The following is a 12,079-nucleotide window of genomic DNA, read 5'->3' as shown; positions in this document are numbered from 1 at the left end:
TTTAATGGCATTTAATAGATTCACAGGCAACTTTACAAAATCTTCATCACACCAAAAGATACCCTGCATGCTTCAGCTGTTTATCTAATTATCCCACGCCTTCAGTTCTAAACAACCATTAATCTTTTTTTTTTTTTAATATTTATTTATTTATTTATTTAGTGTGTGTCTGACCAGCTCAGCCCACCAGGGGGCGGGGCTGGCTGGCATGTGGTGCTGGGGGATTGAACGGCGGTCCCTGTGCTTTGCTAAGCTTGTTCTAAGTAGGTGCTTTAGACCACTGAGCCATCTCACCAGCCCCGCAACCATTAATCTTTCAGTCTCTATAGATTTGCACATTTGGACATTTTAGGTGGATACAATCACATAATATACAGTCTTTTTGTTTGCTTGCTATACTTGGTGCATTTTCAAGGCTCATTCACGCTTCAGCACGGATTAACACTTCATTCACTTTTACAGGTGAGTGTTTCCCACTGCAGAGATAGAGCACTTTTTATTTACTCAATCAGTAATGAATGTGTGTTTCGATTGGCACCAGGCTGGGGCTGCGGTGCCTAGTCCTTTTGTGAAGAGTCACAGCTTTCTGTACTTTCACGCCCTTGGGTGTGCAGCTAGGAATGGAGTGCTGAGTCATGTTTCACGTTCCACTTTTGAGGAACTGCCAAACTGCTCTCCAGCGTGGCTGAACCTTCAAAACATTCTAACCAGCAATCTATGAGTGATCCAATTTATCCACATGCCCAACTGACTTGCTCTTGTCTTCATTAAATAACCATTCTAGTGAAGTCTCCTCATGGTTTAGATTTGTACTCCCCTGATGACTAAGGATGCTGAACACACTTTCCCATGAGTTTTTGGCCAAGTGTATACCTTAAATATTAATGCATATCCTTTATTTTTCAACTGGGGTAAAAATACCAGTATATGTTTTGTCACTGTTGAGTTATGAGAGTTCTTTATGTGTTTGGATATAGGCACCTTGTCAAATCTATGATTTATTATGTATTTTATTCCCTGTCCTGTTCACTTTCTTGATGGTGCCCTCTGAAGCACAAATTATTTTAATTTTACTTATGCCCGATTTATGTATTTGTCCTTGGTTGTTGGTGCTTTGGTTGACATCTTTAAGAAATTATGCCTGGTCCAACACCATAGATATTTATGCTTGCATTTTCTTCCAAGAGCTTTAAGTTTTGGCACTTATATTTAGGTCTATTAACTTTTGCTTAATTTTTGTGTACAGCGTGAGATCAGATCCACTAATTCACATGCACGTATCAATAGTTGGAGACTTAATCCTTTCCTCGTTGAATGCCCTTGATGCTTTGATTAGGAAAGAGTTGCCCACAGATGTGAGCTTATTCCTGGACTCTCAATTCTATGCCATACAATGCTCTGTCTATCCTTATGCCAGGCCAACAGTTTTGATTACCGTTGGGAGCAGAGCTGTCTGTACCCTGGGTATCTAGGACAAGGTCACTGCTTCTCATGGGTTTGGCAGGGCCCCATGAGAGGTGTATGCAGCTCAGGGAGCCGATGCACAAAGTGACTTGGCTTCCCCCGAGATAGTACAGACAACTCCCCTCTTGTTCCCCATCAAGGCATGCTGTTTCCTTGAAGATGAGATGTTCTTCCTGCTCTGCATCTTACCCTCCCCTTATGGCTCTCTGTAAACAGCCTCTTATACTGATTGTGCAAGTAGATACATTGTAGTTGTTGGGCAGTCCTTCCTCCCATCAGAAGAGGGCCTCCACCTGACCTCAGCTTTCTTGACTTTTGCCTTCATTTCTTCATCCTCTACCATCCTCCCTCTCTTGAATTTCAAGAGCTGTGCTAGATGCAGCAGACTACTGTAGCTTTGTGGCAAGCACTGCAATATGGAAATACGAGTCTTCCCACTATATTCTCTTTTTTCAAGTGTGTGTTTTGAGGGCTAGTGAGATAGCTCAGTGGACTAATCGCCTGCTTTGGCAAGCTCAGGGAGCAGGGTTTGATCCCCAGTCCCACATGCTGTGCCAGCCCTGCCCCCAGGGCACGTTGAGCCTGCAAACGAGTCTGGGCATGGTACAGCACACCTGTAATCCCAGTGCTGGGGAGGCTGAAAACAGGAGGATCACTGTGAGTATGAGCTGTGTACTGAGACCCTGTATCAAATACATAAGTGAAAAAAAAAATTGTATTTTGACTCTTCTGGGTCTCTTGCATTTCTATAAGAATTTTAGGATGAGATCATCAACTTAAGCAAATGAAATTTCAACTGATTTTTCGAGCTAAATCTATAAATCACTGTAAGGATCACTGCTATCTTGCTATGTCAAATAAAGCATGTCTGTCCATGTAAGTTCTCCTTAATTTCCTTCAGTCATGTTTTGTAGTTTTCAATGTGTAAGTCTTATATCTTGGTTAAGTTGGTGAAATTTACCTGTCAGGTATTTCATTATTTTGATACTGTTATAAATAAGTGCTCTTAATTTCATTTCTGGGCTGTTGCTAATGTACAAAAATGTATTTTGCATAGTGAGCTTATACTCTGCGAATGTGAATTCTTTTATTAGCCCTAATGCCCTCCTCCCTTGGAGTCACCAATACAAGATTAGCTAATTTTTAAATAGAAGCTGTTATTTCTTCCTTTCTAATCTGGCTAATTGCTCTGGCTAAAATCTTCCCCACCTTGTTGAGCACAGTTAGGGCCAGTGGATATCTGTCTGCTTCCTGACCTACGGGTAAAAGTTTCCAGTGTTTCACCCTGGAGCACAATAGCGGTCGGATTTGTACAGGTGCTGTTCAGCTGTGGAGGACTTCTTGATGCTTCCATCTCTTCCAGGAAGATACCTAAATGGGGAATAGGTGGTCACATGGAATCTCTAGGTTCAGGATTTTGAGGAATCTCTCTATACTGATTTCCACAGTGGCTGCAATGATTTGTTCTCCCAGCAGTGGAGAAGGGTTCCTTTTTCCTCACAGCCTCATCGGCCTTTGTCCTGGACGATTTCCTGATTTCCTTCTCTACCATCTTTCCCCCCTTTCTACTGGCTAACAGGCAAACATAATACAAGCCAGGAAAAACATGTTAAGGGCTCACAGAGCAAAAGAGATTAAGGACCCAGATCTTTCATGACCTCCTGGATCACAATGGCACAGTCCCAATCCAGGCGTGGTGGCCCATACCTGAAGATTCCATACTCAGGAGGCTGAGGCATGAGGACCTGAGTCTGAACACAGCCTGAACTACACAGTATATACATACTGTCTCAAAGTATTAAACAAAAGGTAATCAAAATATGACTGAAAATTTAGCTTTTACTACATAGTATTAGGTAGAATTAATTTCAAATGAAACTGTTCCGATGAAAAGTGACACACACATGTTCATTACAAAGGAAAAAGTGATTAAACTTCTACTTTCTAGACAGTGCCTCAGTATGTGCTACTGAAATATAGTTACTTAAGAACAGGGACCGGATAAGGTTTAGTCCATTTTAGTTAGTGTTTCAATTAGATAAATGATATGCAAGAAGCAAGTATAGCTATTTTTTTAAAAATTGTTTTAATCTTTTATTTATTTGGTACAGGGTCTTGCTATGTAGCGTGGACTTAAGCCTCCCCAGTGCTGAGATTATAGGCCTGTGCCACCATGCCCAGTCTTGGTGGCTGGCTCAGTGTGCCCAGGGGTGGTGCTGGGAACCCGGGTCCCTACACTTGCCTAAGCAGGCGCTTAGACCGCTGAGCTATCTTGCTGGCTCTATTGCTATTACAGGACATCCTCTAAGTGATCCAATCTACTGGATTCTGTTACTCAAGAAAGTAAACGTAAAGTGAATTGGTTTGCTTTACTTATGGAAATAGTTTAGTAATAGTAATGATTTGCAATCATAACAGTAGTTTGTTTGTTTTTTTAATGTATTTAGTACAGGATCTACATGGTCTCATTATACAGATTGGACTTGTAGTGATCCTCCTGTTTTCAGCCTCCCAAGAGCTGGGATTACAGGTGCGTGCCACTACGCCCAGTCTCAGTGGCCATCTCAGCACACCTTGGGGGTGGGGCTGGAACAGCAGGCCGAGGGACCAAACCCCAGTCCCCGTGCCTTCCTAAGCACGCTCTTTAGTCCGGTGAGCTATCTGGCCTTCCTTTCAGTAGTTGTTGTAAAAGACCAAAGGATAGCTCTTCAATTCAAAAGTAAAAAATTTACACATTGATTTATGTGTTCTGGAGGATGTCTAAAGGGACAGCATGAGAAAAGGCTAGAAACATCTGTAATAACAGCAGCCATTCTGTGTAGTATTTTACTGCAAGCAATTATGGTAATTATAATATAAATGTACTGTTGATTTAGGAACTGAACTGATTATGAAATTCTGTTAAAGACTGATAGAAAATTTAAGCGTTAGGGAAATAAAACTTGACATCTTCATTCTTAAATGAATGTCAAAAACATTTTACTATAAACAAATAGAATATGTCAAGAACTTGTAAAAAGTCTCAGAATTTGGAGGCAAGTTTATGATACAGTAAATGTGTATTTCACAAACTATTGCTAAAATATACTGCAAAGCCACAGATCTTGAGTTTTAGTTTCTGTCTAGTTTAGTTTTTTGACATAGAATTTTGGAGGGCCCTTCCAAATATAATTGAAATCTTCATATGTGATATCTACCAATAAATACAGCTCAGGGCTGGACCATGATAAGGAACCTTAAACATATGGCTTTTGCCTCCTGCAGATTAGATTGTTTCTAAAGAGATGTGACATAGAATCTTTGAATATCTTGTATCAGTCACCTGCTCAAACTCTTGTTGGCTCCTGTATTAGTTTTACTGCTCTTAAAACAAACTTAGTGACTTCATACAAAACAAATGATCACAATTCTGGGGGTCCAAAGCCCAGAAGGAGTGTCACTACGCTAAAATCAGGACTCCCACTGGGCCGTATTCCCTTCTGCAGGCACAAGGGAGAATCTATTTTCTGGATTTGCCCCCTTTGAAAAAGACAGATTGAGGCCACCCGCCCTCCTTGGCCACGCCCTGCTCCTCGATTCCAAGCTATTCACCATGGCTGGCTGAGTCTTTCTCAAATCACTTTACTCTGACTTCCTCTTGTGCTTGGTCTTCCCCACTGCTTCTTGTGATTACGCTGGGCTTTACATGCATAATTCAGGATAATCTCCTATTTTAACAGCAACTGATTTTCAGCTTTAACTCCATCTGTAACCTTAATTCCCCTTTGCTATGTAACAGAAGATATTCATAGATTTTTTTAAGGATTATAATGAGCACATCTTGGAGAAAAAGCGTGTTATTCTCCCTACCACGAACCCACCCCCTGTACTTCATCCACCATGCCCAGGTGGCTGTGTGGGGCCTCTGCACTGCCTGCGCTCCCCTGCACTGCATCTACCACTGTACTGCAATCTCCAACACACCCCAAACTCTGACCACTCAGAGATTCATCCTGGCTCTTATTTTACCTTGATATGCTTCCTCTTCATCCCCCACTCCTTTCCTCACCACCAAGACGAAAGGTTTTCTTCTTAAAAGACTTCTGGCGAACGTCTCTTTCTCCACGAAGCTCCCCTCTGAATGTTCATATTGTACCACCGGTACCTCCCTGTAGAACTTGACACTGTGCTGTGTTTACTGGCATCCTCTGGTAGGCAGTCTTCTTGAGACCACAGTCATGTGTTCATCGTCATGTGGATGTCTGATAGGCATGCGTGAAACTCAACCCTTGATTTCCATCGACACTCCTCCAAGCCTACTTCTCTAGTTAGACCCATCTAGAAAAGGACCCTGCTGTGCCTGTCTGGGAGCCATCTTTGCTTTCTCTTTCCCAACTGCCCATTCATCAGTGAATTACCTACCCACCTATCCATGACCTAAGCCATCTCCACCTTTGGCCTATTCTCCTGGACTCTGTTTCCAAACTTGCCTCCACGCCTGTCACTCTGCACAAGTGAGGATGTGTACACACATACATGCACATTCACGTACGCACAGGTGCACACACACAAACTATTTCCAACTCAGCAGCCAGTGGAGTCACAGAGCCTGCAGGAGCCTAACCTGCTCCCCAACTCTCCTACACGCTGCTTGCTGTGGCCCAATCTCACCGCGCTCACTGTTCCCCTCACAGACATGCAGTCGCTTGTCTCATGGCCTGTGGCCTTGCTGTGTACCCAGCCCATGGAGGCTTCTGTCTCCAGCCAGCCACACTTACGTCCTTGCCAGCTCTCCGTATCCCGCCACCTTCGCTGGGTCGCTACCCAAATGTCACTGTATCAGGCGCACATTATCTGAGCATCCTTCCCAAAAGACCATCCTCGCTTCTCCTACCACTGTTGACCCTCTTGCCCTGCCTGAACTTTCTTTACCTCCACAGCATTACACGACATTGTAAGTGCATTTACTGTTTGCCTCCATCATAAGGCACGTTCTCTGAACACAGGGTCTCTGTTTGGATCTCTTTTCTAGTCTCAAAAGCAAAATGACCACATAGCCTATAGTATTTACTAAATATTTTTCAATCACCATGGAAATCAATATGTAGATGCCTCAAAAATTTAAAAATAGAAATTCCACTTGACCCAGCCACATATCTTCCAGGTGTCTACCTGAAAGAGGGGAAAATCACAATACGGTGATACCTGCGTCCCTGTGTTTATAGCAGCACAATTCATAACCGATAAATTACTGAAGCAGCCTATATGCCTATCAACTAATGAACAGATGCAGGAAATCTACACAGTGGGGCACTACTTGGCCACAAAGAAAGATATATTTGAGTCATTTGTAGGAAGAGAGATGGATTTGGAGACCATAATGCTAATGGAATAAACCAGATGGAGTACGTTAAATATTGCTTGGTAGGGACTGCCAAACAGCTCAGCGGATTAAACCACCTGCAAGCAGGTGCAGGGGCCAGTTCGATCCCCCAGCCTGCAGTGCCACCCTGTCCCTGGGGCGTGCTGAGACAGCGATTGAGGCTGGGCATGGTGGCGCATGCCTGTAATCCCAGCACTTGGGAGGCTGTAAATAGGACCATCACTACGAGTCCAATCTAGTAGTGAGACCCTGAACACCCTGTAGACCCTTCCCTAAAAAATACACACACACACACACACACACACACACACACACATATTTCATGGTTTCTCTTAGGATCAACCCAATATACAAGTAACTTACAGAGCAAAATGAGAGATGGCAGAAAACACGGAGGCAGCCTTCATAGTGGTGGGAAGGAGCTCAGGGGAAAAAAAGGGAAGTAAACATGATCGACACTCAATGCATGCATGCACCAGGTCCTCAGGAAATCCACAATATTATATTACAAATATGTATTAAAAAAGAGCTGTGTAATAAAGAAAACAATTTCGTCCAATGAACAAACATATCTTTTAGTTTGTACGCTCAGTCCTTTCTTTTGTTTTGAGACACGTCTGTGTAGTTCAGGCTGGCCTTGAACTTACTATGTGGGCCAGGCTAGCTACAAACTCACAGCGATCCTAAGTGTCTCAGCCTTCCCACTGCCACCACTCAGAACTTTGATCATCACAGATCCTCAAAAAGCCCTTGCTCACTTGAGTGTCACGAACATTTTCAAATACTATTTACTATAATCACTGTGCGGAAATGAGGCGGGCCACTTCTTCACGGCAATATAGTCGCTGTACAGCAGCTGTCACAACCAAGCCTTGTATTACATACTTCTAATATCATGGGTTTCCCTGAACCATACAGTTTTTAAGTTGAAAATAGATGTCAAAGGAGCTCAGAAATGACCCAAGGTCGGCCAAGCTTCCTATACACTGTGCTGGGGTGGGGTTACCACCAAAAATCTCAAGAAAACCAAGGCGATGGCCTCAAAGTAGTGGACATCCAGCTAATAGGGAATGTGCTTCCTTCCTTCCTTCCTTCTTTCCTTCCTTCCTTCCTTTCTTTCTTTCTTTCTTTCTTTCTTGTTTTTTTGCATGTGTGTATGTCTTTGAGATAGGTCTCCCTATGCAGCTCAGGCTGGCCTTGAGCTCACTCTGTAGCCCAGGCTGGCCTCAAACTCACAGTGATCCCCCTGCCTCAGCTCCCCTATTGTTGAGATTATAGACATGTGCCTCAATGCCTCATTAAAGCCTACAGCATTGCCTAGTCTTACCTAAATTCTTCTCTTAGATACAATTTTCTCACTTGTAGAGTTTTGGCTTCTTAGAAGCAGCCATAGCCTTTATTTCTAGGTTTTTATTATCAAAGGAAAAAATTAACTCAAACATTAAATATACAGTCTCTAGTCATCTACTCTGTCTTGTTCCACATAATACAGAGTGGTTTTAAACATTCATCCTTGCTGCAAAAGCCAATGTCTGGAATTGTGTACCTTCATTTCATTCAAACTAACCAATGTTAAGTAACCATTTCCATATTAATTTTAAATAATTTTCTTCCTGGTAAGTGCAAGGTCCTGAGTTTGTTCCCTGGTACCAAAAAAAACAAAAAAAACAAACAAACAAAAAAAAAAAACCCTCCCAAAAACCAGAAACAAAAGAACAACTTTTAACCTGAAAACATAAACACTAATCAGTTAATCCTTTTTCATGATAATGTTGCTTCTTTTTTTTGCACAGTAGATGGTGACATTTTCTTTCTTTTTTTTTTTTTTTGGTGGAACCAGGGATTGAACTCAGGCCCTTGCGCTTGCCAGGGAAGCACTTATTCCATTGAGCCATCTCCCCGGCCTGATGGTGACATTTTCTACACAGTGGTTTTTATCTCGTTCCTATTTAGCAGAATCACTTGCAGAACTTGGCAAAAACAAAACAGCCCCCACCCCTCAATCCTCAGGAGTTATCCAGGATCAAATCAGAATCTCTTTGAGGGTTAGGCCCAAGCAAAAGGGAGTCCCCTTTAATGTTACCAGCTAATTCTACTGTGCAACCGGAGCTATGAGCACAGGCTCTCCTCCCTGTATGTTGTGAATCACAGATAGGCAGTCTATGAGGGAACAGTGGCTGCCCCAAAATTAACGTTCTACTATGGTTAATCCATACACCAAGTCATCTTTCTGTGTGTAATTAGTTAACTTGAATACTACATTATATAACTGGATAAAGCTACTGCTCCAGAGAATGGGGATTTGATGCAAAAACATAAATAACTTGAATAGGACTTAAAGACATTTTAAAGAAATAAGAAAGGATCAATATCTTCTTTAGTAGTCTACAGCTTGAGAAGGAATATATTTGTAATATTTTTTCCCTTCTTTACCTTTTACTGTACTGAATGCATCAAGCTCAAGGAAAAGAAAAACTGTTCTATTTTTCTAAGTGAGAGCTCCAGAGGATTCTTCCCTTCCCCACCTCACCCCACCCCACCTCTTTCTTTGGGTTCCAGAATTGAACACAGAGCCTTGTGCTTGCCAGGCAGGCACTGGTGCCACTGAGCTATCTCCCCAGCCCCAGCCCCACCTCAGTGAAATCTGGTAGTGTCAGGTCTTGTAAAGGAAGGTGGAAGGTGTGGAGGACCCACAAAACAAAAGGAAATGGTAGGAAACTAGGCCTTCGACCAATAGATGAGCAAGATAAGGCACAGAAAAGATCTGGTGGCCAAGAGGTATTGCGCTTGGGTGACAGGTACAGTCTGGTTACGAGGGCATTTGCAAAGTCTGCTTATGCGCTTGACTTTGCCAACAACATTCTGGCTGCACTAAATTTTTCCATCACCAATTGTCTACAGAAACTATAAAACTGAGCATTTAACGGATCAAAAATAGAAAGCTGATGTTAAAGAACAAATTGGTGTTCTATACACGGTAAAACACATCCTAAGGAGGATATCAGAGATTAAGAGGCATCAGTTTGGCTGAGGAAATATCCAAAATTGTTGCAAATGTTATTTATCACTTTCTGAAACCCAAACGGATTATTTCCTAGTTCTGCCATGCTCCGAATACTGCACTTCATAAAATTTGATTCTGCTCAGGTATTTCACCAAAAACCTGTTGCCAACTGGCACCGAGGGAATAAAAAAAATCAGATTTGCAAGTGAGCAAGAGAGAAAGAATCTTAGTATTACATAAAGCACCATGATTGCTTCCAACTGATTTAAAAATCATTGTCTTAATGATTTCCAATTTACTATTTCTGCCAAGTCCTGCAAAACTGCCTGGAAATTGTGAAGAAATCTTCTTGTAGTAAATTCTAACTTGCCAATGTCGTTATGTGATACATCAGCTATTTACTAGTGTAGGTATACGTATTAGTGATTCACCCACTATCTTAAAATAATTAGTGATATAACAACTCCCATGTGATGAATTAACATAATTTCTCAATTATCACTAGCACTTGGCACCCACCTTATTGGTTTAATACTGAAAAGAAAGTTTCTATGTTCCTGAGACTTCTTTTTAAATTGTGTGCATCAAACATTAATTTATAACTTTGTCCTTGAGATATTATCACTTCCTGAGCTTGTGTATTATACTCTGCATTAAAATTACTGTTATTTTATTATTATTTATGTTTTGCATCAATTTACTCCTATCCTTACTGCCTTCGTATTGTCTTCATATTGAAGACAAATTAATATTCATATATTAGCCGCAGGATTTTTCTAGTAAGTCATTATTTCAAAAAGCTTACTGTTACTTTCCCAAATTCAACAATTTGCTGTTTAGGAGACAAGATCATGAGTTTCACCGTAGATGGTAAGCTTGTGGTAAATCCTTTAAAAAATACGGATGCAATTATGTTTAGATTTATATAAATGCGGCTTGTCACACTCAACAGAAAGCTTTTCTTTTCTTTTGAACTAGTTTCCTGATGGGTCTGGTCTTAGCAATAGAAAAAAGTTTGAGTACCTTAAAAACAAACACATCTTCACTTTGACAGTTAAGCAACAGAGACAGTACAAAAGGCAGCAGAGACAACCCTGCCAGCCGAAGCAGGTGCGTTGCAAAGCTCAATTAGTTCACAGGCTGAGGACACTGCTTTTTATAAGTGTTTTTCTCCACTGGGAGCGGTTTTCTGAGTCTGGCTCTGCCCTCCACCACGTGCGTCCTAACCAGGTGGTTGGTCCCCCCCCCCCCTTGCTCATGACATGGAAAGAAGTTGTCAGGAAGGACTATTTGGTACATTTCACTGAAGACTTTCTGTTTTTAGCAAGTTTTAACTGTTCTCCAGGCCCAAGAGTGCCTAGACCATCTACTAGGACACCCCTAGGTATTCCCTCCCCAAAGGGGCCTCACAGAATTTCGCAAAGACAGGTTGGTTGTTGACCCTCCAAAACTCATGACACCCCCCCCGCCCAGTTAATTTGAAATGTCTGTTGAGAGCTAAAAAGCAAGCAAGCAAACAAACAAAGTGCGCTTCTGACGCGCACGCGGCCCCCGGCGTCCCGCGGAAGGTCCGTGCACCCAGTCCACCTGGCCAGCCGAGGCGCAGACCGTCGCCCGCCCTGCGATGAAGCCAGGGCTCTCCGCGTTCGTTGAAGGTAAAGTTAACTTTCTCTGCTCCTTGCCTGTCTCCAGACCCGGGGCCTGGGCTAGGTCGGGCCTCAAAATCTGAGACCTGATCAAAGAGGCGTTGAGAGAGTGGCCGCTGGGCACCCAGGTGGCGGCACAGCCCCGAGCGCCGCTGAGCGCTCCTGTCCCGCGCTCCGCGCCCGCCACTGCCCGGATCTCGGCGCCGAGCGCCCTTACCTTGGGGTTGGTGAGGAGCTGGTGCTCGTCGCTGTGCAGCAGCGCCCTGGAGTTGGACTCCGAGTTGTTCACGTAGACCTGCACGCAGGGGTACTGTGAGGTGCCCCGGCAGTCGGCGCCACAGGTGAAGGTGCACTCGAACACCTCGCCGATCTGCTGCACCGACAGCACCGTGCAGTTGGCCGCCGTGGCTTGCAGATCCTGCAGCGCGGGACTGAGCCAGCAGAAGCCGAAGATGAAGAGCGACACGACGCCGGAGATGATGAGGAACAAGCCCAGCCGGATGCTCTTGTCCTCGGCTTCCGTGTACTCGTAAGCCACCCGGAGCTTCGCCATCGCCCCCACGCGCGGCGGCCGGCGCGCCCCTCCCGCCCCCTCCCGCCCCC

General features: G+C 43.4%; 1 protein-coding gene across 1 annotated transcript in view; it reads right to left on the bottom strand.

The window, feature by feature from the left end:
- The window catches only part of Kcnmb4 (potassium calcium-activated channel subfamily M regulatory beta subunit 4), a 63,099-nt gene extending 51,026 nt beyond the window's left edge, over positions 1 to 12,073 (bottom strand). The window contains exon 1 of the mRNA XM_004632167.2: positions 11,694 to 12,073. Coding sequence (XP_004632224.1) covers positions 11,694 to 12,029 — 336 coding nt within the window. The 5' untranslated portion in view covers positions 12,030 to 12,073. The remainder of the gene's footprint in view (positions 1 to 11,693) is intronic.
- Positions 12,074 to 12,079: the final 6 nt, after the last annotated feature.

The sequence above is a fragment of the Octodon degus genome, unplaced genomic scaffold (genome assembly GCF_000260255.1).
Source record: "Octodon degus isolate 3935 unplaced genomic scaffold, OctDeg1.0 scaffold00047, whole genome shotgun sequence".
Lineage (NCBI taxonomy): Eukaryota > Metazoa > Chordata > Mammalia > Rodentia > Octodontidae > Octodon > Octodon degus.
Note: the sequence above shows the minus strand (reverse complement) of the source record. Positions and strands in the feature narration are given on the sequence as shown.